Source organism: Bos taurus, chromosome 13 (assembly GCF_002263795.3).
Source record: "Bos taurus isolate L1 Dominette 01449 registration number 42190680 breed Hereford chromosome 13, ARS-UCD2.0, whole genome shotgun sequence".
Classification (NCBI taxonomy): domain Eukaryota; kingdom Metazoa; phylum Chordata; class Mammalia; order Artiodactyla; family Bovidae; genus Bos; species Bos taurus.
In genome coordinates, this window is record NC_037340.1 from 66,047,443 (window position 1) to 66,073,619 (window position 26,177).

A 26,177-nucleotide genomic window follows, 5' to 3' on the forward strand; every position below is an offset into this window, starting at 1 on the left:
AGATATTGGAATCTTTATATACTGATGGTGGGAATGTTAAATGGTGCAGCCACTTTGGAAAACAGTTTGACAGTTCCTCAAAAACTTAGAGTTAGTATATGACCAGCCATTCTACTCCTAGCCATATACTCAAGAAAAATGAAAACATGTCCATACAAATACTTGTTCATGAATGTTCATAGCAGCATTATCCATAGTCAAAAGGTGGAAACACCACCAGTTCATCCACTGATAAATGAATAAACAAAACAGTGTGTGTGTGTATATACACATATTTCCATGCAATGGAATATTATTAAGCCATAAAAAGGAATGAAGTGCTGATACATATAACAACATGGATGAACCTTGAAAATCACTATATTAATAAAAGAAGCCAGTTACAAAGGACCACATATTATATGATTTGCATGAAATGTCCAGAAAAGGGAAATCAATAGAGATAGAAGGTAGATTACCGGTTACCTAGGGTCAGGAAAAAGACAGGTGCGAGTGGCTGTAGGGGTGCAGGTGGTAGGGAAGTGATACCTAAAGTTTTTCTTGTTGAGGTGGTATGTTTCAAAATTGACTGTGGTGATGATTTCACATATCTATGAATATACTAAAAATTACTGAATTGTATACTTATAGGTAAACTATACAGTATGGGATCATGTCTCAATAAAGAGATTTCATAAAATGATGGGATTATTAGCCTTGCCCTAACTCACTTCTTCACAGGTAGGAACTCTGTTTTCAGAAGCCTGGAGAGCCTCCCACAGCGCAGAATCATGACTCCATGCTAAACTCTCCAAAATCTGTTCTTCAATGCTGTTCAGGTGTTTTACCATGTCTCTGGAAAGTCCCTCCTCTGAGCGGATTACCACCTCAATAACCTGGGGAAGAGAAAACAGAGAAAGTAATATGGTCTCAAGTAGTCACTTCTAGACCAGGCTTACATGTATGGCTAGCTCTGGTCTTATTAATGACAGAACCAAGAACATTTTGAATCATAATTCTGTGGCTTATTAATATATTTTAATTTATAAAGAAGTTTTAAAGATCTTAAAAATACTTTCACATACATTTCTGGTTTTCATGTTTTATTCTGTATATGGAAAACTGAAGCAATGATAGGTAAAACTGGTCAATAGTCCAACAGTAGAAGTCAGGTCTTGGGTTTCCAAGCCAGTGCTATTTTGAATTCGATTTCCTTTCTCAGACTATTCTTCCCAACAGCTCATGAATAACATATATAAAAGGAAATTTGCCTTTATACACTATAGTTACATTTTAATAAGAATATTTGGGCTTCCCTGGTGGCTTACACGGTAAAGAATCCACCTGCAATGTGGGAGACCTGGGTTCGATCCCTGGGTCGGGAAGATTCCCGGGAGAAGGAAATGGCAATCCACTCCAGTATTCTTGCCTGAGAATTCCGTGGACAGAGGAGCCTGGCAGCTACAGTCCATGGGGTTGCAAAGAGTCGGACATGACTGAGCAACTAACTTTCAATAAGAATAAACATCTAGAGCAAACTCTGAAAGCGTATATACAAAAATATTAACAGCAATTATCATTTATATTAGGATTATAATGTATGATTTTAATATTTACAATTGTATATACTTTTCATTTTTCTTCAGGGAGTATTATTTATGATTAAAAAACTAACGTATTTAACTTCTAGAATGAAAAAAAGGGTGTTACAAATAAAAATGAATTTCTATTAGGTGAGGGCAAAAACTAAACTTTTTCCTCAAATAAAACTACATATATTTCCTAATGGAAAAATCTGAAATACTCACATAAACATTAAATATAGAAAAGCAATTTTCGCCACAAAACTAAAAAGAAGTTAAATTCCACAGTCAGCAATTCAAATGGGTAAGCTTTTCAGTGGTCTGCATTTCTACAACATTAGGCTTGCTTGCTTATCTATCTGTATCTATCTATCTATACCACATAGCATGCAGGATCTTAGTTCCTTGACCCATGCCCCCTGCAGTAGAAGCACAGTCTTAACCACTGGATTGGACCATCAGGGAAGTCCCAAACTAACTTCTCCATAATCAGAAGTTTGAAAGTAACATAGGTGACAAAATATTAACTAAACCACACCAACAAGTATAATAATAGCATCAATCTTAAATTCAGAAATTAGGTAACATTAAGTGTTACTGTAGCTGTGCCCTCTGTGGTTTAGAAGAAAAAGGTTTCAGCAGAAAAAAAGGGAAGAAAAAGGTTTCAGCAGAAAAAAAGGGGAAGTAAGATTTCTCCACAGTAAATTAACTCAAATTTGGGGAAGGAGTGTGATTAATTTTAGATTTTTCTTTCTCCTAGGAGAAAAGAATTTCTGTTCTTCATCATGCCTCTATTTAACAGGATTATGATTTTTCATTCATAATACAGAAAACTCAAAGTTAAGTACTTAGTTCCTGGCCATACTTGCAATTCAGTGATGTCTGAAGCTGTGAGATAGGCTTAGTTTACTGATATTCTCTCTCCCTCTCTTCTTTGTCCTTGATTCCACCCCAAAAGCAGTATGTTTTCAGAATACTTCTGGAAATATTATCCAGACATCACTACAGTTCACTTCTTCATCACTAATACAAACAGAATGTTTATGTGAGGCAAAGCATTAACAAAACTTTGTTCTCATCTCACCTTATAAAAATAAAACGGTCGCAGATTAAGAACCTCAATAATCCAGGGAAAAGTACGAGGTGAGCTGTAGGCAAAGAGCACTATTTCCAAACAACAGGCCATCAAGGAGTGATGAAATATATCCTGCTCTAAAAGAACCTTGGGGAAGAGAAAGACCACAGTTTAATAGGATTTTAGCCTCTGCCATTATATAAAGAGGACTACAGAAACAAGAAAAAATAACTTACGTAAGTTATAAATCATATTATAACTTATCTAAGAGCATATTCCATTCTACTAGATTAATATAGATAAGACTCCAAGTTCTTAAACTGATAAAAGAGTTTTCTTGTAAGATATAATCTTGGTCAGTGGTAGATGTTAAATGTAAATGAGGCATAAACAAAAATCTACTTTGAAACTGGAGCAAATAATAAAATAATTAATATTCCCACAAAGAGACAAACATAAGAATTGGCTCCTTTACTTACATGAGTTTTGTGTCACCTGTTTTCTCAACATGAGGGCAGTGTTTTTTAATCAAACACTAAAATCAAAGGTATAGTATATCACAGCTAAGACTTTTTAGAAGTTCAGAGAAAGAAACATTTTACTAAGAAGATAAAGTCCTATTTTACCACTGAGTTTAAAATTTAACATAAGTTTTCAGTTTTATAAATAGTATTTTTGCCATCCTTCTTAAAAATACCACTCCAAATCAACAAAGAGAATAAGAAATAGAAAATACCTAGGATAAAACAAGGAGTTACCTATAACCACAAACTGTATATGTAAACTGAAGGTGGATGAAAGAATGACAAATTACCCAGCAGAAAGCAGGATGGTCAAACATAAGGGCCTGACTAGAGACATTTAAGTGAATTTGCTCCATACAACCTGAGAAAAACACAGCAACTGAAGGCACAGGCAGAATGGAAAGTAGAGGTTATTAGGCAGGGGCTGACATGGATGGGTGATCTGCAAGTTCACAGTATTAACATAGAACTCTTCAGGTTCCCACACAACATCCACTCTAAGGAATCAGATGATAGGCCTCTAGTCTAGAGAATTAGTCTCTACAAAAACTGAACTAGAGAGAATCAGAGCTCAGAACACCAGGTATAGAAGAGACTGTGGTTTTAGGTGAAAGCCTGCAGACTGAATTTGAGACCAACTTTCCCTTCTGTGTTCTGCTCCATAACACCAATAGCCAGGCAAGAGATTAGCAGATACTTCTCTAGACAAGTCAAAATACTCCAGATAAGTTTTAAAGACACCAACAGTTGAGGGTCCCTATACTACATGATCACTCGAGGCTTCTGGACTTTTATTCTCACTCTTGTGCACAAGAGTTTTGACCCAAACTGTTTTATCGACATAAGGGTTTATTAATGTCTCATTTTTAGTGACTCATTCAAAAAGTAGACATTTGAGGAATTCCTCCAATTGAAAGACAAGGGTATAACCTAACATTTGAGGAATAATCCAACATTCAAGGAAAGACTCCCATATTGAGATTCCAGAAAGTAAAAACAGGTCACGTACTAAGACAAAGAATTAAAATGCCCCTGGACTTTTAATTAGCAATCCTGGGATCTAGAAGATAATGGAGCAATGCCTTCAAAATCAGAAAAGAAAATGATTGTCAATCTAGAATCCTATATACAGACAACTATTAATCAAGTATGAGTTTAAAATAAAACATTCATGCAGTTTTGAAAAAGAAATTTAAAGCAAGGTAAGGTTTCCACACTTAAGTCAATAAAATGTTTATAACAGTGGATTGTGAAATTATGTATGTATAGTGTAATACCTAGAGTAACCACTAAAAAAAATTTAATACAAAGGTATACACTCTGAAAATGCTCAAAGTAATCCATGGGAAGGTAGGAAAAAGAAAACAAACAACAAAACAGAAAACAAAAAATAAAATAGTAGATTTATGCCCTTAACATAGAAACAATTAAATGCAAGCTAATATCTGTTAAAAGAAAGACCCTGACATAGTATACAGAACAACGTGACTCAACTATACACTGCCTACAAGAAACTAATTTCAAAGGATGATACAGGTAGAATGAACGTAAAAGAGTAGAAAAATATATATAGGCATACCAGGTTCTAGACCACTGCAATAAATATGCAATAAAGCAAATACCACAGTAACGTGAGTCACACAAATTATTTGGTTTCCCAATGCATATAAAAGCTGTTTACACTATACTATAGTCTATTAAGTGTATAATAGCATCATGTCTAAAAAAAATTTACAAATACTTATTACTAAAAAATGTTATCATCTGAGGCTTCAATGAATCGTAATCTTTTTGCAATAAAACATCAAAGATCACTAATCACATATCACTATAATAAATACAATAATAATGAAAAAGTTTGCAATACTGCAAGAATTAGCAAAATGTGACACAGAGAAATGAAGTGAGAAAATGTTATTAGAAAAACAGCACCAACAAGCTTGACACAGTGTTGTCACAAACTTTTATTAAAAACTCTCTATCTGTGAAGCACAAAAAAGTGAAGCACAATAAAACTACATATGCTTATATCATACAAACATTAACCAAAAGAAAGCAGGAGTGGCTATATATAAACATCAGCCAGATGCCTTCAGAACAAAGACAATTACCAGACTCAAGAGAGGGATATTCTGTCATAATAAAATGATTAATTCACCAAGAAGACAGTAACCTCAATGTCTATGCATCAAACAGCAAAGCTTCAAAATATATGAATTAAAAAAAAAAAATCTAACAGAACTGAAAGGAGAAATAGATAGATTTAGTTTCATTTGGAAACTTCAATACCCTTATCTCCTCTCACTAACTGACAGGACTAGACCAAGAATTAGCAAGGATATAGAAGAATTTAACAATACCATTAACCAAAAAGACAGAATTGACATTTACAGAACACTTCACCCAAATACAGCACACATTTTTTTTAAGAGCCCAGAACATTCACCAAGATAAACCATTCCTGTGTCATAAAATAAACCTCAACAAATATAAACGAAATGAACTCACAGAGTATTATAAAAGTATAGATAGGGAAAACAAATTAGTGGCTAAAGAAAGCAAGTGTCACTTAAAAAGGAGTAACATGAGGGAGATCTTTATGATGACAGAACAATTTTGTATCTTCATTTTGGTGGTGGTTACCTCATCTACGCATGTGATACAATGGTAAAGGGAGCGACATACATTGTTCCAACTTCCTGGTTTTGGTATCATACTATATAAAATGTAACCACTGGGGACAAATGAATACATGAGATCCTTTGTACTACTTTTGCAACTTTCTGTGAATCTATAATTATTTCAAAATAAAAAGCTGAAAATTTACTTCTTTCTTAGGAGATTATGGGAGCCTATGCTCCATCAAATATTAGTAAATCGTGAAAAATAAAAACATGGAATCCAGTAAAAATGGGGAACCAACACAGAAGAAAGCTTCCAGGGTGCAAACACAAAGAAATTTTATTTTAACAGTTAAAGCAGCACCCCCAAACATCAACTTGCTCTTACTGGAAATTACGGTCAGAAGGCTCCAAAAGTGACAAGAGAGTGGAGGAGGAAGAAACAAAGATCACATGCTAGGATTAACTTTTTAGAAAAATTTCTTTACTGAGCTATTGGAGAGAGGGATCCAATTTCATCAAATGTCCAAAGAAAATGGAGCAATTAAAAAAAAAAGCTGCTAACATTTTATTCCTTAAAAACCCCTGAGAGGTATGGCCACATATTTAAGTTATCACTTGGATTAATAGTTGCAGGGGGTGGGGGGGTTTCAACATTAGTTAACTAGGAATGAAAGACAAACAACAGACCTGAAGGGGAAAGATGATGATGGCGTACCAAAAACAAATTTTACATGTTCCACATTTCTGCCAAGAGGTGGCTAGTACTGAGTGTGCCAAAGACAATGAAGGCCAATTAATATGTCATTATGGCTAAATGTGCCATTAACTGCTGACCATGAACCACCTACAATGAACTACAGAGCCTCTCAACACACAGCTTCCAGGCTTAGGATTTATGGAACTTGCCAGCGGCTGGTAGAGTGAATTTACTTACTGACATGTCCATTCCATGAAGTCTTCGTGTTTCCTGCACCATTACAGTCTCTAATATTTTATAATACAAAATTTCTGCAAGCTTTAGTCTGTTTACAGCAAAGTCTATGAGGGCAAATAAAAAGAAAACGTGCTAAAATGAAATGTAGCTGTTAATAACTAAAGAACAAAATTTATATAAACTTAAATCTGATATATTAAAAACTACAGGGAAGGAAAAACTTGGATTTCTATTTTTCTTGGGACAGTCTACTTTCAATGCTGTATCAATTTCAGTTTTGTCTCCTTACCTATGTGAGATCCTGGCTGTTCATCTGTTGATTGAGTATAGTGTTGGCAGAAAGTCTCTCCTATTCCTTTCACTATTTTCATAATATTTTCCATAGGATTACGCATACAAGACCTATAAAACACAAAAGGAATCTAATAACCAGGAAAAAAACCCCAGACTACTAACATGTCTTCTTTCAAGAATTAGTCAGGATTTTAGTGACCAAAGTCCTATTTTAAGTTGTAAACCTGGATATATAAACATAGGATATTTCAAACTAGTCTACAGCCTTTAAATATAACCATTTGGCATACTGTTTCAGAATTTCAACATTAGTGGAGTCTATGTCTTCTATATTATGCTTCTATTTATATGAAATTCTAGAAAGGCAAAACTATAAGGACAGTTTCCAGAGGCTGGGGATGGTGTAGGGACTGAATATAAAGGGGCATAAATTTGGAGGGACTCTTCTATGTCTTAATCATCATGGTGATGATACAACTGTATGCATTTGTCAAATCTCATACAACTGTACAGTAAAAAAGATGACTCTCATACATAAATTATACTTCAAGTAAAGTGAAGTGAAAATCGCTCGGTCATGTCTGCTCTTTGAGACCCCAGGGACTATAGTCCATAGAATTCTCCAGGCCAGAATACTGGAGTGGGTAGCCTTTCCCTTCTCCAGGGGATCTTCCCAACCCAGGGATCAAACCGGGGGTCCCCTGCATTGCAGGTGGATTCTTTACCAATTGAGCTATACTTCAATAAACCTGATTTAAAAAACTAGATAATGGGCAGTGTTTAGGTATATATTGTGGTGTAAAAATGAATTGCATGTAATTTTTACCAAAATCAAAACAAGTTAAAAAAAAAATGTAGCATCAAAAAGGAAGATATCTGGCGAGAAGCAATTAACTCTGTTACTTTTATATTATTATATTAACTCTGTTACCTTCCTATCATTCAACCACAGAATACAGGTATTAATTCAGAAATGACAAATCCAAGTTTATGAGAAAGACTGTGACTTGCCCAAAGCCAAATAACAAGCATAGGGTTCAGAATTCTCAATCCCATATTCAAATGGACCAGCATCATGTGTAGAAAGGCAGGTAGCATACGTGGCAAAAACACTTTGTTCTTATTGCGTTCTTCTAATACAAAGCTGTGCTTCTTGAGTTATATTTTCTTCAAACTAGGCTGTCTTTTTTATTTCATTATGTGGTAAAACAAATAATAAACTCACCCTCTTAATTTTTAACTGTACGTTTTGTTAGCTATGTACACATTACAGTAGATCTCTAGAACTCTTGTAGGTAATGCTGCAATGAACTTGGGTGTGCAAATATCTCTTTGAGATCCTGTTTTCAACTCTTTTGAAAATATACCCAAAAGTGGGATTGCTAGGTAATAAAAATTCTATTTTTAATTATTTGTGAAATCTCCATATTATTTTCCATACCAGCTACACCACTTACAATCCCAGCAACAGAACACCAGTTCTAATACTCATCAACACTTGTTATTTTCTGTTTTTTTTGATAGTGGTCTTTCTAATGGCTATGAGGTGATATCTCACTGTGGTTTTCATCTGCATTTATCTCATGATTAATAACATTGAGAATTTTCTTCATATACTTTTTGGCCATTTGTATGTCTTCTTTGGAGAAATGTCAAGTCTTTTGCCCTCTTTTAAAATGAAGTGTTTTTTGCCTTTTTTTTTTTTTGAGTTGTAGGAGTTCTTTATATATGCTGGCTACTAACTTTTCTGATATACAGCTTGCAATTATTTTCTCCTATTCTAGTATAGGGCTTCCCTGGTGGCTCAGATGGTAAAGAATCTGCCCTTAAAGTGGGACACCTGGGTTTGATCCCTGGGTCAGACTCCCTAGAGAAGGAAATGGCAACCCACTCCGGTATTCTTGCCTGGAGATTTTCACAGAGGAGCCTGGGGGGGCTACAGCCCAAAGGACTGCAAAGAGTCAGACATGACTAAGAAACTAACACTTTTATTTTTTAATTGAGTAAGGCTCCCCAGGTGGCTCAGTGGTAAAGAATATGCCTGTCAATGCAGGAGCCACAGAAGACACGGGTTGGATCCCTGAGTTGGGAAGATTCCCTGGAAAAACAAATGGCAACCCACTCCATTACTCTTGCCGGGATGATCCCATGGACATAGGAGCCTAGCAGGCTATAGTCCTTGGTGTCACAAAGAGTCAGACATGATTCAGCATGCAGAAGCAAGCAAGCATTCCAGTATGCTGCCGTTCATCCTATTATTTCCAATGCTATACAGAAATATTTAAGTATGATGTAGTCCCATTTGTCTATTTTTGCTTGTTACCTATACTTTTGATGTCATATCCAAGAAATAACTGCCTATTTCAATGTTGCAAAGCTTTTCACCAATTTTTTCTTCTAGCTGTATAGTTTCAGGTCTCATGTTTAGGTTTTTAATCCATTTTTAGTCAACTTCTGTATAAAGCATAAGACAAAATCCCATCTTCATTTTTTTCCATGGAGATATCTCAAAGAGACCCAAGTGTACTGCAGCATTACTCACAACAGCCAAGATGTGGAAACAACCTACAGGTCCACTGATGAATGAATAGATAAACTGTGTGTGTGTGTATATATACATACACATATATATATATACAAAATATCCATTATTTATGCAAATAATATATAATAGATAATATTCCATTATTTCTATATATAGAAATATATAGAGAAATGCTGTATATATATTTCTATATATATATACAGCCTTAAAATCCTATTATATACTACAAAATGGATGAACCTTGAAGATGTTCTACTAACTGAATCCAGCCAAACACAAATGCTACATGATTCCACCTATAATAGGTATCTAAAGTAACTTATGTATATGTAAATGAGTCTTTTTTCATTCTTCTGCATGTGGATATCCAGTTTTCCCTATAGTGTGGTCTTGGCACCCTTGTCAAAGATCAGTTGATGATATACATGAAGCTGCATTTTGGGATGCTAGTCTATTCCATGTCTAGTCTACATGTCTGTCTTTATAACAATATCATACTGATTTCATTATTATAGCTTTATAATGTGTTTTTGAAATTAAGATGTGTGAGCTCTCCAGCTTTTTTCTCAAGATTATTTTGGCTATTAGAAGTCCTTCAAAATTCCTTATGAATGTTAGTTTTTTTTTTCTATTTTTATAAGAAATGTCATTGGGTTTTGATAGGGATTGTACTGATTCTGTAGATTGCTTTGGGCAATGTGGACATTTTAACAATATTAAATCTTATAATCCATAGACACGAAATGTCTTTCCATTTATTTATTTCCAGGTTGTCTTTTGCATTCCACATTTTCTTCCTTCCTTCTCTTGTGCTTTAAAATGTTTGCACAGAGGCTTCCCTGGTGATCCAGTATTTAGAATCTGTCTTGCAGTATTTGATCCCTAATCAGAGAACTAAGATCCCATATGCCATGGAGCAACTAATAAGCCCACACACAACTAGAGAGTCCATGTACTGCAATGCCTCAAGATCCTACATGCTGCAACTAAGTCCCAACACAGCCAAATAAATAAGTGTACTGATTTTAAAAAGTTTGCATAGTTGCTTTGCCATTTCTTTTTAACTCGTTCATGCTAAATGCACAGCTCGGTCCAGATCTATTTATTCAAATACTATGAGGGTAGGTCAGATGCTATGAGTCTTCCTACCTTCCCTGCCATCTGTTTATCTTCTGAGCTGTGGTTGAAGCTGGGGATGAATGTTCTGTCCACTTCTCTATAGACTGAGGTTTGGGGACTGGGAGTACAACACAGATGGTGCTAGGTTCAGCTTTTGTTGAAGACCAGGGCTTTGCTTTCTCTTCTGAGATTTAGTTAAATATCCCCATTCCAGGGTTCACTATACCTAGGTCAGGGATACCTTCCAGTTTTATGAGGATCTCACCACAAATCAGGTAGGAACCTCAGAAAATGGAAGGCCCTAAGGATTTTTCATATTTCTGCTGCTATCTTGGTGGTATAGAGGAACTTTCACTTGGGGAGTTTCTATTAATAGGACTTTTTGCCCATCTGCCTACTCACTCAATGAGCATTTTCAAGACCCTGTTAACAAACCCTTTTCCTTCACTAATGCTTCTTGGGGGTGGGGCATACTAGGAGCATCCATTTCCTTTCTTGACCATCGCTTTGGAAAATTATAGCATGAAATAATATCCTTCTTTTCATTTGGTTGCTGCTGATAGTTTGCTGATTTTTATTATTCTGTTATTTCATTAGGTATTAGGAAATAAGTTTCTCTGGTCTGGCCTCATTTTATCATCTTTACTATAAAATGTGTCTCTTTTTTTCCAACAACTGCATAAAATTCCATTTCATGGCTGTACAATCAATATGTAACCAGTCTTCCATTTGATGGACATTTAGATTGAATCCATTTAAAAAAGAAAACAAAAACAGTAATGCATAAATTAGGGGTGTTACCAGAGTGGAATGTTAGAGCTACATAACCATTAAGATGCGTTTAATCTTCAAAGTCTATAATAATATGAAGTAAAATTTATATATAATTTTTCATAGTACTTCTACCTGATTTTAGGTCAATACACTTTGTGATTGAAATGGTACAGTAAAACTTGTCAGATGTATATCCATTATCTCCAGAATTCAGAAGTACTGAAAACAGAATGAACTACAGAATCTAATTTAAAATTAGAGGAAAACTTGGAAAAAAATAGTATCATACTCACTCAAAAATATTTATAAGTTGTTCACTTGGTGCATTTTTCAAGCCAGCTACAATACTCTGTAGCCGGCTCACACTTTGGGTAGCTGAAGCAACAGGAGTAATGACTGCTTCTTTTTCTCTTAAATATCGCCGTCCTGTCAGTGGGGTAGAAGGTGCAAATGATGTTTTCTGACAGAAAAGAAAAATATGTGACATTAAAAATTACTAAATTACATGTTTAATTTAGTACAGATACCATCCTCTCTATTCATGTTTAGTAGGTTACTTTTTCTCCCTCTTCTGGTTACCTACCACATTTTTAGCAATATTATGCTAATAACATCCTACCTGTGAATAACACTTTTCCACAGTGCTTTCTCTCTACAATCTCATTATCTTCATAACATTCATTTGAAATATAACATGCACATTTTCATTTTGCATGCAAGGAAACAGCTGACAAAGGTAATGGAAGTGCTGGGACTGAAACTTAGGTTTCTATGAGTTTTCTAGCAGACCTTATACTCTAACCCACCTAACACATAAACAGAGAATTAAGCCTTGGCTATAAACAATCAAACCCAGAATAATATGGCTGATGTTTGAGAAAAGCATATGGTAGGAAAGCAAATTTTAAAGCAAGAAAGCAGCAGCTAAAGTGGTACAAAGGAAAAACAGGAAAAAAGTATGTCTTCACATCCAAAGACACAGTCTACTGAAAATCCAGGCATTCTGGGAAAATACCCAAATATGAAAAATAGCAAGAAATGACCTAAATACTATATGCTATAGTTTTGAAAATTATTCTTTAAAGTTTTCATGGGAAATATGAATTAGTAGAAGAAATTCAAGATTTAACTTGAAAGATGCTTCTGCTGTTGGGCTTCCCTTGTAGCTCAGCTGTAAAGAATCTACCTGCAATGCAGGAGACCTGGGTGCGACCTCTGGGTTGGGAATATCCCCTGGAGAAGGGAAAGGCTACCCACTCCAGTATTCTGGCCTAGAGAATTCCGTGGACTGTATAGTCCATGGGTTTGCAAAGAGTCAGACACAGCTGAGCATCTTTCACTTTCTTCACTTTTCTGCTGTTAGTAGAGACACACACACACACACAGAAAAAGACCATTCAAGACTGAGGCCAGGCTAGGTTATATTACTTTTTCAAAATGATGTTGAAGGTTACACTCCACATTAGCCTGTGCTGTCAGTTTCCCTAATGGGCCGTCACCAGTGAACTTCCGAGGGGTTCCAATTTCCTCTTCTGCATCTGCTCCCAAAAAGATCCTCTCATCAAAGTCACCAACAGTTAAAACATATTCTTCGTACTCCTTGTTCACTGCTTTGCTGAAAAGAGAATTCTTTTAAGCTCCTATGATACAACTAAGTTACACAATGGATTTATCTTATAGATTTTGACTCCATAGCATGGAAAAGCTCATGACTTTTTAGTTTTTATTAACTCTGCCCATCTAACAATATCTGAGGTTTCTATCTGATCATGAACATTCTTCACATTCACATAAAAGGCAATAAATTACTTTGCAAGGTGACTGAAAAGAATCTGTACTTAATCTGAAAACTAGTTGAACCTAATTAAGGTCTGATCATTGAGGAAACAATTGTGTGTGGCCTTGAAATATAAGTACATTCTGAATGTGCCAATATTTGATTAGTGAAAGAATGTAAACTCAAATACAGAAGTCATTGGGTCTGTTTATGAGTTTCTCAGGAGAGCAGATATTTTAAGTGCCAATGGTTTCTGAAAATAAATTTAAGACTACAAGGCTTAGCAATAACACGCACTGAATTCCACCAATGCAGAAGAAACCTGAATTTGAATTTGGAGCTGTTAACTTGATACAACATATCCCTTAACCAACTGTAACAAATCATTACTGACAGTAATATGATATGCCTGATACTTTTAGTACTAGATAATTACCTATTATCAGTAAAACTGCAAAGGTCCAGAAGGCATTCGCCCTTTAAAATCTGGGAAGAAAAAGTCATTGTGACATTATGTAAGTAAGCATATTAACATACACACAAGAACATTACATTTATCTAAATTAACACACACAAACACAAAACAGAATTATTAAACATTTTTTTCCAGACCAATACCTCCTATTTAGTATGCGAATATTAAAAAACATTTAACGTCAGGATTTCAAAATACTTTGAAGTTAGTCTACCCATAGCAGTGGTTTCCAAATTTTAGTGACATAACAATCATATAGGGGAACTTGTTAAAAAGGCAGACTTGACAGATCTCAAAGCCTGAACTACGGCAGCAGTTTTAACAAATTCCCCAAACGATTCTGATGAAAGCTGTCCAATTTTAAAGATTGTTTATAAAGAATGGAAACTAACAGTTATTGAATGATGGTATGTGTCAGACAAGCAAAAGATATGAAAACAATATAGCTACTGTTAGTGGTGAGAAGAAGGAAATGGCAACCCCCTCCAGTATTCTTGCCTGGAGAATCCCCATGGACAGAGGAGCCTGGCAGGCTACATGGGGTCACAAAGAGTCAGACACGACTGAGTGACTAACAACAACAACTGGTGAGAAAGGAAAATTACACTGTTATTCACATTGTCTGTGTATCCACACTATTCTTAGATTATCAAACATCAGGGATTGTAAACTCAAATGCTTTCAGGGGTCAGAGTTTAACATATATAAATGAAGAGGGCAGAAAGCACACTTCCTTGTCCTAAGAGGTAGCCATTATTGAGCTTGACAATCGTTACCTATGTAGTTACCAACACTGCCAATTCTGATTTTTAAAAAATTTTCACATAAAAGGTTTTCATGTGTCAGCTAAAAATTGAACAAAATAAAAATGTAAAACATCCTAAACAGGCCAAATAAACGGTCTGTGGCCCATGGGCAAGAGAACCACTGTTCAAACCAGGATACTTCTGAAGTGAAAAAAGGAGACATTCTAGTAATTATGCCACACCAACAGCCAAAACCCAGATAACCCAGGCAAACCAAGATGTATGGTCACCATACCCAGGAGTGCACCGTTTCTACAGAGCACAACAGACAAAATCCTTCAGTTCCTTTAAAGTTTACTTTGCTGGAGATTAAAGTTTTAGAAAGAGATATTTTGAGTATATACACACACACAGAAATATAAAAATTGTGTATATGCACATAAATATTTGTTTATTGAAAGATAAGACTAGATACAAAAGTATACGTAAGAGAAGAACCCAGTTAGTGATGACCTAATCCTTTCAGGGACTCTTGCTCTACTTGTATGGAATTAAAGCTACAGCTGTTAAATATCATCCTACTTTTAGTAAATAACAAATTGTGTAAACAGTATTCAAATTGTGGCAATAAACCAGCTTACTCTGACCTCCTGCTTTTCCTTAGGCTTACTCTGATGTCTGTCCTTCATTAATTCTCTATCAGAACCTCCTACAGATGCCTCTGGCTGTGCATTTAGTTAACAGGACATACGGCTGGTCACATTCTTCCACAGCTCAGTTCTGCACATCACAGAAAATCACTGGCCAGGACTGCATCACAGCAGAGGCTGAAACCTGGGAACTTGAGCCCGAGTACTATAATGTTAAGAACTTGCTTAAAATACTGGTTTTCTCCTGGAGGCTGCTACTGCTGACCCACAGGAGCTGAATCATTTAAATGTAAGTACAGTACCTTCCTATCAAAGAGTTTTGAAATATATGGCTTAAAGTAATGCTCCTTTATTCCTTTGGCTTCTACCAGAAGTCCGTCATGCAGTTCACACAGTACAGGAATGATGCAGGGAGGTTCTTCAGAAGCCCGAAAGTCAGCAGTTTGGAAATTAGATGGTAAACCTAGTTTGACAGGGTGTAAGAACCAATGGATGGAAAAAAGAATATGATCAACTTTTAATACTCTTTTTCTAAAAACTGATTATCAGTTTTCAAAAATAAATAAGGTCTCACCTTTAAATGATGGATTTAGCAACTCTTGTCTATTTGGGCACATAATGGCATTGGCAAAAATCAGATCCAAGCAGCACAGAAGTAAATGATAAGAGTTTACTAAATCATCTCCAATCATACGAAAATTACCTTTACAAGAAAAAAGAGACATAAAACCCAGGAACCTTCCATGTCAAATAGCACCGAGTTCCCACAACAGAAATACAAAGCAAGTGAAAGTGTCACCTTACCCTTAGTATAAACAAACAGTGTCCAGCAGAAATTAAAGAGCTCTTTAACACTGCAAGGAATCCTCCTAAAAAAGGGGCGGGGGGAACGTACTTTTTATCTAACTTACTAAATATCATTTTACGTTTGTCACTTAAAAATTGAAACAGCAAATACACCAAGTAGCAGTCAAATTACATATAAAATCCCATTCACAAAGGACAGACAACCATGGTTTATTAAATGGGGTTAAAAAGTTGACTTTTAAAATGCAAATGCCCTTAATAAGTTTGTATCATAATTTCTATGTCAATTATATGAGGATAAAGTGTCTCACCTCTGCTTCCTGCTTCGTGGTAACTTTGGTGGCTCTTCATATGGATTTTGAAATATATCTAAAAAAATTGGCTCAAATTTTTTGAAAATTACAGTAGACACCTCAAAATTTCTTTCTAGCCTTTCTATACGTTCACGAAATTCTTGTGGCAGGTTTGACATGTCCATCCATTTCTTCATTTTACTAAAAAACTGTATTAAACTAAACAAACAGAAAAAAGCAAATTTAAAATGAATCCACATAATGGTAAGAAAAGGAGACACTCTACTTATACCTAAGAATCTACATTAAAATCCCTGAATTTATTTTTTAAAAAAGAGAGACAAAAAAACCCCATTTCAAGTGCTATGAAATTACTTTGGTTCCCAGAATCACTGTGAGAACTTAACAGTCAATACATAAAATATCTTTGACTATGCAGGTATTACCATCTGCTGCTGCTGCTAAGTCACTTCAGTCGTGTCCGACTCTGTGCGACCCATAGACGGCACCCCACCAGGCTCCCCCGTCCCTGGGATTCTCCAGGCAAGAACACTGGAGTGGGTTGCCAGTTCCTTCTCCAATGCATGAAAGTGAAAAGTGAAAGTGAAGTTGCTCAGTCATGTCTGACTCTAGCGACCCCATGGACTGCAGCCTACCAGACTCCTCAGTCCTTGGGATTTTCCAGGTAAGAGTACTGGAGTGGGGTGCCATTGCCCTCTCCAGTATCTATCTACTTCTTTTAGTCCCTGTAGTACCTAGACAATACTCTGCATATAAATTACAAAGTAAATGTTAGTCAACAGACTGATGAGTTCACAAAACTAAAAACTAGTCTGAGGAAAGACAGCCTGTCTCAATATTAGATTCTGGAAGTTGATCACAAAGCACCAGACTGTTACAGGGCAGGAATAAAATGCAAGTGTTTGTGTTACAACACGTGGTTCTACTATCAAACATCAATATATACCTAAGAAGGTAGAACATACCCAGAAAAATCACCTAATGGACTATGGCTCTACATTTCTGGTTTATACAATTATAAGTGCATTTTTTTATGTTCCCATGTTAGTATGGTCTTGGACTGAAATTTTGTAGTGTTAAAGTTCATTTAAGTGTCTAGTGATATTACAGAATAATGAATGTAATTTTTTTTTAAAGGTGGTGGAAGAAATCATCAGTTAGTTGTCTGTAGAAGTTCAAACTCCAGACATGCTGACTGAAATCTAAGAATTTGAGTCTTTTTAAAAGATTCTTATCAAGAGCAGCAAAAAAAGAAAAAAAGCTAGATTACTAAAATTTTTTTGGCTGACAAAATTATAGTCTCTTATAGAGGACTTTGTTGGAGACAGGGATGCTCAGCATGTGAAATTCTATTCTTTCCTTTGTCTGAGGATTTTCTACTAGAACGGTAAGCTGCATTGGAACTTAGGGTGAAGGCATAAAACCTGAGGTCCTTAATCATATATATCTGTTTGGTTTTTGAATCTGGAGGTGACAGCACAGAAATGAGGAAGTGGTAAATTCTTATGGAGCTCAATAGCAGCTCCTAGGGACAAAAACATTGCCAAAATCCAGGGACAGCACTGCTGGCCATGCAAGCTGTGTACCTATTAGATGGGTTCTGTGATACGCTTTTTGGTTGTGTAGCCAGCCTCTCTTTCTCCTGGTCATTTTCTAAGCCTAATTTCTTAAGTTATCCTAAAGACTTTGTCAGCTATCCAATATTCTTTCAATACATTTTTTTTCTCCTTAAGAGAGCCAAAGTTGGTAGCTGGTATCTGTTTTTTTTTTTTTTTTTTCTTTTTAATAAATAAGAGCCGTAACTAATATGTTCTCATATAAATCCAATGTACATATTGCTATCCCAAACATCTATTTCTGCTTTATTGACTATGCCAAAGCCTTGGACTGTGTGGATCACAATAAACTGTGGAAAATTCTGAAAGAGATGGGAATACCAGACCACCTGACCTGCCTCTTGAGAAACCTATATGCAGGTCAGGAAGCAACAGAACTGGACATGGAACAGACTGATTCCAAATAGGAAAAGGAGTACATCAAGGCTGTATATTGTCACCCTGCTTATTTAACTTATATGCAGAGCCCAGAGAAACGCTGGGCTGGCGGAAGCACAAGCTGGAATCAAGATTGCCAGGAGAAATATCAATAACCTCATATATGCAGATGATACCACCCTTATGGCAGAAAGTGAAGAGGAACTAAAAAGCCTCTTGATGAAAGTGAAAGAGGAGAGTGAAAAAGTTGGCTTAAAGCTCAACATTCAGAAAACGAAGATCATGGCATCTGGTCCCATCACTTCATGGGAAACAGATGGGGAAACAGTGTCAGACTTTATTTTTTTGGGCTCCAAAATTACTGCAGATGGTGACTCCAGCCATGAAATTAAAAGACGCTTACTTCTTGGAAGAAAAGTTATGACCAACCTAGATAGCATATTGAAAAGCAGAGACATTACTTTGCCAACAAAGGTCCGTCTAGTCAAGGCTATGGTTTTTCCAGTGGTCATGTATGGATGTGAAAGTTGGACTGTGAAGAAAGCTGAGTGCTGAAGAATTGATGCTTTTGAACTGTGGTGTTGGAGAAGATTCTTGAGAGTCCCTTGGACTGCAAGGAGATCCAACCAGTCCATTCTAAAGGAGATCAATCCTGGGTGTTCTTTGGAAGGACTGATGCTAAAGCTGAAACTCCAATACTCTGGCCACCTCATGAGAAGCGTTGACTCATTGGAAAAGACTCTGATGCTGGGAGGGATTAGGAGCAGGAGGAGTAGGGGATGACAGAGGATGAGATGGTTGGATGGCATCACTGATTCGACTGACATGAGTTTGGGTGGACTCCAGGAGTTGGTGATGGACAGGGAGGGCTGGCGTGCTGCAATTCATGGGGTCACAGAGTCGGACACAACTGAGTGACTGAAACGAACTAAACTGAACCTGGAACAAAGTTTATCAGAGTGTTTGAAAACAAACAAAAGAGCCTTAATGCTACTGCTACTGCTAAGTCACTTCAGTCATGTCAGACTCTGTGAGACCCCATAGACAGCAGCCCACCAGGCTCCCCCGTCCCTGGGATTCTCCAGACAAGAACACTGGAGTGGGTTGCCATTTCCTTCTCCAACGCATGAAAGTGAAAAGTGAAAGTGAAATCGCTCAGTCGTGTCCGACTCCTAGCAACCCCATGGACTGCAGCCAGGCTCTTCCGTCCATGGGATTTGCCAGGCAAGAGTACTAGAGTGGGTTGCCATTGCCAGGACTGATATCACTTAAACTATGAATGTGATTTTTTTAAACTAAATTAAAATACAAAGTAAACTTCACAGCTTTCAAAAGTTTTTGTTTCATTGAAAATCTATTACAAAGAATACAGTACTCCAAAAAAGCATATGAAAGATGCTCAACATCATTAGACATTAGGGAAATACAAATCAAAACCATGATGAGACAGCACTTCATGGGCACTTGACTATTAAAAAAAAAAAACCGATAAGAATTTCCTTGGTAGTCCAGTGGTTAAGAATCTGCTGCCAATGCAGGGGACACAGGTTTGATCCCTAATCTGGAAATATACCACATACTGCAGGGCAACTAAGCCCATGCACCACAATTACTGAGCCTATGGTCTACAGCATGGGAGCCACAACTAATGAGCCCGTGCTCCCCAACAAAAGCCACTGCAATGAGAAGCCCGCATACCACAGTTCGAGAGTAGCCCCTGCTCACCTCAACTAGAGAAAGCTTGTGCAGCAACGAAGACCCAGCAGAACCATAAATAAATAAACAGATAAGTAAATCTTAAAAAAAAAAAGGTGGATAATAAGTGTTGACAAGATGTGGATAAATTGGAATCTTCATAGAATGACTAGTGTACAGTCACTTTGAAAAACAGCTTGATAGCTCCTCAAAAGGTTAACCAGAGTTACCACAGGACACAGCAATCCTTATACATACATCTAAGAGAAATGAGAAATACGTCTACATAAAAAGCTGTACACATTCATAGCAACATTATTCATAAGAGTCCAAAGTGGAAACAACTCAAATGTCCATCAACCAAAAAATTAATAAAATGTTTATATCCACGCAATGGAAAATTATTCAGTCATAGAAAGGAATAAAATGCTGATACTGCTACAACATGGATGAACCTTAAAAACATTATGCTAAGTTAAAGAAGCCAATCACAAAGAAATATCATATACTGTATGATTCTATTTATAGGAAATGTCCAAGATAGGCAAAAAGACAGAAAGTGGATTAGTGGTTGCCAGAGGAAGGGGATTTAGTGGGGGTATAACACGTGAATGCTAATGAGTATGAGGGTATCTTTTTTGGGGTGATGAAAATGTTCTAAAATTGTAGTCAGTATGTGAATATATTAAAAACTGTTGAGCTATATATTTTAAATGGATATGTGGATTATATCTCAACAGGACTGTTAAAAAAAAATGCTACTCCAAAAAGGATACAGTGAAATATGCTAGAAGTATTAGTAATTACCTTCCAAAAGGCAACTTGGCAACATGAATATAAAGTCTTAAAAACACTCAATTCTTTCATCCAAAAATTGCTTTTTATGAGAATCTGAGAGAGTCAAAGATATAGGCAAAAATATTTATACAAAGATGGATATCATACTATCCTATGACAGTTTTTTTTCTTTTTTTAATAAGTAATGTACATAATTACAAAATTTCAAAGGTACTGAAGGATACATGATGGAAAGTATCTCTCCTTGTCCATCACCTCCCTCCCAGTTTTTTTCCACTAAAGCAACCAACTTTGCCTTAGTGACTAATTATATCTTCCCCATCCAGGGACTGAACCTGGCTCTCCTACACTGCAAGCAGATTCTTTACTACTGAGCCAGAGAAAATCACAATTATATTGTTACTAGTTTCTTATTTATCCTTGCAGAACTTTTTAGGGTATTTATGAATACACACCTAATTAAATACTTTTTCCCCACTCAAATGAAACAATACTACCTACAATAGATATTCTATACTTCTCTTTTTTCCTATAATTTTGGAGATCATTTCCTCTCAGTTCACATGAACGTCCTTCCATAATGTTAAGAGCTGGATTTTATTCCACTATATGGATGTGCCATAAATGTATCTAAGCATTCCCTTTTCTCTTTTAAACTTTTTTATTTTGAAATAGCATCAAACTTACAGAAAAGTTGCAAGAATTGTATACAAGAACTTCTTTATTCAACAGTATTCACCAATTTTGCATTTTGCATATTTGCTTGTCATCCATCTCTCTTTATGTTATTTATGTGTATACAGATCTTCCTCGATTTACAAATGGGGTTACAGGATATAACCTGTAACCCTACTGTAAGTTGAAAATATAAGTTGAAAATGCATTTAATATACCTAAACCTACTGAACATCACAACTTGGCCTAGCCTACCTCAAACATGCTCAGATGCTTACATTAGCCTACAGTTGGGTAAAATCATCTAACAAAAAGCCTATTTTATTAAAAAAAAAAAAAGTGTTGGCTATCTCACATAATTTAACAAATACTCTACTGAAAGTGAAAAACAGAATGGCTGTGAGACAGAATGGTTGTAAATGTACTGGTTGCTTACCCTGCTGATTGCATGGCTTACTGGGAGCTATGACTCACCCTGCCAGCAAAAACCAAGTACAGAGAAAAGATGGTAATATGGAACATATGTCCCAATAGTGGCACACCATCTATTTTTAAGGGTACTCAAAAGGCAAAAAAGAAAATTACTTTGTAAAAAATTAATATCAATGTTTCAATTAAAATTACGAAAAGTAATTTTTCATTCAGGTTCTAATAAATATGAAAATTATGAGTGAATGAAAATAATCTTGATTTAAATCACAAGTTACTAAAAAACTTGTAAAAAATAAGGAAAAATTACTTCTCACTACTTAATGAGGCTCAGACAGCTGCTTTATTAAGAATTTAAAATTCAAATTATAAAACAGATACTAATATTTAACACTATTAATAGCAGAACAAATTTTTACATAAAACTTTTTTTTGGGGGGGGCAGCACCTCATGTCTTACAGGATCTTAGTTCCCTGACCAGGGATTAAACCCAGGCCTTTTGTAGTGAGAGTGCATAGTCCTAACCACTGGACAGACAGGGAATTCCCACATGAAACTTTCTTTTTAAGTTGGAAATTGCTTAGGCTAATTTTTTTTTGTAAACTGAAGTTGAATTAAAGATACAATTTAAGAGAAGACACACTAATGTATATTTGTTTACTGATACATAAGTAATACAGCATGGACTTCAGAGGCTCTGCCACTTAGGTATATAACCACTGGATATAATTTAACCTCTTGGTGACTTGGCTTCCTCATTTTTAAAATGAGATTTATTTGATAGGATTACTGTGAGGATTAAATGAATAAAGATATGTAAACTATTAGCACATAATATCTGGCACACAGGTAAATCAATAAAAATCTTCTAGTTTTACAGGTATATGTATGAATCTATACTTCTACAGTATTTTGCAGTATGATTTAGCAATATTTGATGCATATTTTCCCAAGGCTATAAAGATCTACATAGTCACTTAAAATTAGTGACTTCCCTGGTGGTCCAGTGGTGAAGAATCCACCTTCCAAACGTAGGGGATGGGTCTGACCCCTGGTTGGGGAGCTGAGATCCCACGTGCCATAAAGCCGCCAAGCCCGCACACTGCAGCTACTGAGGCCACAGGCACTGGCACCTGTGGTCCCAGTGAGGAGTCCTTGTGCTGCAACTACAGAAGCCGACGAGCGGCAACAAGGACCCAGAATAGCCGAAAAAGAGAAAAAACGTTACTGCGTCAAGTAATAAAACTAGAATAGAGATGTTAGATTATAGAAAATTATTGTATCAGGATTAATTTTGTTGACGTGGATAACTGTACTATAGATATTTAAGGAAATACATACTGAAATATTTAGGGGTATAGGGCTATAATGGATGCTACTTAAATTGAAGTAGTTGAGGAAAATATATTATTTAAGGGAAAAAGATTAAATGATAAAGCAAATGGAGTAAAATGTCACTAAAAGGTGAGTCTAGGTCAAGGGTGTATGGATGGTCTTTGTAATTTTCTTATTTTTGCAACTTTTCTGAAAGCTTCAAATTATTCTCAAACTTAAAATATTAATGGAAAAAATCATAGATAAAAAGACTTAGTAATATTCCTGGCAGTACAGAAGTTAAGACTTTATGCTTCCAATGCAGGGGGCACAGGTTCCCACCTGCTGCATGGTGCAGCCAAAATAAAAAAAACACCCAAAAACAAAACCTCTATGCCTGTAATGCCTGTGGTGATAGTTACACAACTCTGTAAAAAATACCCCAAATCACTGAATTGTACAAGTAAGTAAATTATATGACTTATAAATTGTAACTCAATTAAAAAAAAAGATTTAGAACAGGGCCTTTGGTTGAAGTTAGAATTTGAGGAAGAAAGTCAGAGAAAGAATGTGAGAACTAGGAAAAAAATGTGAGAACTGTAAAAAAAAAAAACCTTAGAATGGGATGAAACTAAATGATTTAAAATGAAGAGAAATTAAATTCTAAAGTTAAATTCAGGACTTATAAAGTAATGTTTGAAAAATCAAAGTGCTTTACCTTAATTTAGCTGAACGTAGTATTCTGGTAAGTGAAACGCAATTTCCTTCCATGATACCCTTCCCAACTGTGGGAATGATGCTTTTGCGGCAAGCAACATACAACGAACACGCCAACCAGTGTATAACCTCTCCCTGGCAGGCAAAAGATAAAACAGCAAAATGGATATATTTCGTTAGAACACTTGAATTCTAGACTCAAAAGAGATCTTAGGATTATCTGGTCTAATTTTCATACTGTATTAACAGGCGAGAGAAGTGAGGCTATTTGCCCAAGGTCAGAAAGCTTAGTTGGTAGCAAAAATGGGTATAAAATTCCTTACTCTCAGTCCTGTGTAACATGGTAAATTGATATTAATCTAAATATAGATCTCTCATCTATACCCCAAATCTAATATTACTGAAAAAGTTCTCAATTTCTCAGCATTAGCTTTTTCAGTATTATAACACCAGTCATGGCTTTGATGATGTGGAAGTTCCTTTCTATCATTTTGTTTCTTTTTTAATCACTTAGGCAGAGAAAAGGAAAGAACAGAGTAGAATCATGGCAAAAGAATCACACATATAAAAACTAATACCTATCGTGTTCAACATAAAGGAGATTGTCAGTTTTGTGAGGTAGAAATTGGGGGAATTATTTACCCTAATCTTTAAAACAGTCTAAGTATGGCTCTCTATCTTAGCAGATATTTCAATTTGCAATGCTACAAAAAAGGTGACATTTGAGAATTCAACACTAGACTTGAGCTATTGAAGCTAGATTCACTTTATGACTTCATTGCTGAGCTTTACATGAAATTAAGAACTAGCCACAAATCTCATACCATAACACAATACTGTAGTGCAGATCCTCTTTAAGACCAGACTCTAGCAGAATAAAAATGACTAATAAAGATTTCCTGCAATAATCCAAAAGGAGTGAGCAGAAATTGGTAGCTACTAATAAATCTAAGACCCAGTGTTCCTGCCCTAAAGTAGTGAAAAGTCTTAATTGCTTGAGGCAGGTAAGCTTAAGGTTGAATACTTTTAGAAGCCTTGATTAACGAATTGTGTGGGTATAACACCCAAGTATTATAGAGCTTTTGGATACAGGCTACTAGACGAAAACACGATTAATATAGAGAAACTTTAAGAACCAAAATTACTACTTTGACTTTTTTTCTAAAAATAAAAAGCACCTATAGTATTTAAATTAGTTTCTTGATACTAGGCCTTCAAAATACAAAAACACTCTGACCTTATAAAACTCCAAGTGTAGAACTAAGAGAAACAGATACTGTTACCTATAACTGGTGAGATACACGTTTTAAGAATTGAAAATAAAGTGTTATGGGAGAATATAGTGTAGTGAGCAACTGATTTTGACTGGGGGGTCACAGAAGGGTTCACAGAGGGAGACAAAAGTAGTAAGTGGTGATAAATCACCAAAATGTACGGGTGAAGTGGGGTGGGTAATCAGGAGCTTGTCAGGTAGACTAGAGGGGATAGGGATTGGGCAGAGGGGTTCTTAGGAAGCAGTAGATACATGAAAATGCCTTTCACCAAAAACAAAGCAACAAAGAAGAGGAAAATAAAACACTTTAGATAGAATAAACACAAAATCTTAATTCAACACAATTGTGAATTAAGTCAAACATTAAGATATCCTGATCAACTCTGCCTAACTGGAGATTCGGCTCTTAAACGTTCCCTGGAGTGGGGAGTGAAGTTTCCAGGCAGAGGGACTGGCATGGAGAAAGTTAGGAGCAAGCTAGGCATATTCAAGAATCTGAAAGAGGCGCCTAGTTTAATGCCTTCAATACAGTCTACACTCAGCAATGCGCATTCAATGAGAGACTAAATGAAGACTTGGGATGTCAGAAACGCTTTCTCTGGCTTCTAAAAAGTGTGTTTTCAATCGAGAGGCTGTAAGTTATAATCTCCCTTACTTTCTCCTCCTTTCCTCAGCTTTCCAGTCGTGTCACCCGAGATGCAGATGACTGTCCTTAATCCAGTCTATCCAGTCCTACCCTGGAGACAAACAAGAGTCTCTCTTCTTCTCCCTCATATACTGACACACACATACACAGTCAACTCCAAATTTCCAACTCCATGCCTCTGAACTCAGCGATTAACTATTCTACTGGGTGATGAGTCAGAAGAACACTCCTCTTAGATCACAAAAACTTTTGATCATGAGGCCACTGCAAATATATTCCATCATAATTCTACCTCTATATTGGGCTTATGCTTGTTTGGGTTTCTGCGATGATTAGCAGAACGAACCTGGGCAACACAACCCTCCTGGTCTTGATACCTGGACAGCAGGATTAATACTCCCTGCCCTGTCGTGTC

The 26,177-nt window shown here is 36.1% G+C and overlaps 1 protein-coding gene across 3 annotated transcripts in view; it reads right to left on the bottom strand.

Moving 5' to 3' along the window:
* RBL1 (RB transcriptional corepressor like 1) overlaps window positions 1–26,177 on the bottom strand; it is a 60,337-nt gene that overhangs the window by 33,244 nt on the left and 916 nt on the right. The window contains exons 1-13 of one of the 3 annotated variants that reach the window (XM_059892624.1): window positions 23,845–23,911; window positions 19,940–20,169; window positions 16,218–16,418; window positions 15,904–15,968; window positions 15,674–15,802; window positions 15,402–15,562; window positions 13,665–13,714; window positions 12,880–13,066; window positions 11,745–11,911; window positions 7,009–7,121; window positions 6,720–6,823; window positions 2,647–2,784; window positions 711–875 (exon numbers count right to left, since the gene is read on the bottom strand). In XM_059892624.1, the coding sequence (XP_059748607.1) occupies window positions 711–875; window positions 2,647–2,784; window positions 6,720–6,823; window positions 7,009–7,121; window positions 11,745–11,911; window positions 12,880–13,066; window positions 13,665–13,714; window positions 15,402–15,562; window positions 15,674–15,802; window positions 15,904–15,968; window positions 16,218–16,396 (1,458 nt within the window). In that variant the 5' untranslated portion in view covers window positions 16,397–16,418; window positions 19,940–20,169; window positions 23,845–23,911. Of the gene's footprint in view, window positions 1–710; window positions 876–2,646; window positions 2,785–6,719; window positions 6,824–7,008; window positions 7,122–11,744; window positions 11,912–12,879; window positions 13,067–13,664; window positions 13,715–15,401; window positions 15,563–15,673; window positions 15,803–15,903; window positions 15,969–16,217; window positions 16,419–19,939; window positions 20,170–20,716; window positions 20,801–23,844; window positions 23,979–26,177 lie in introns of those variants that run through there. The other 2 variants (XM_059892623.1, NM_001192602.1) reach the window with 2 other exon arrangements.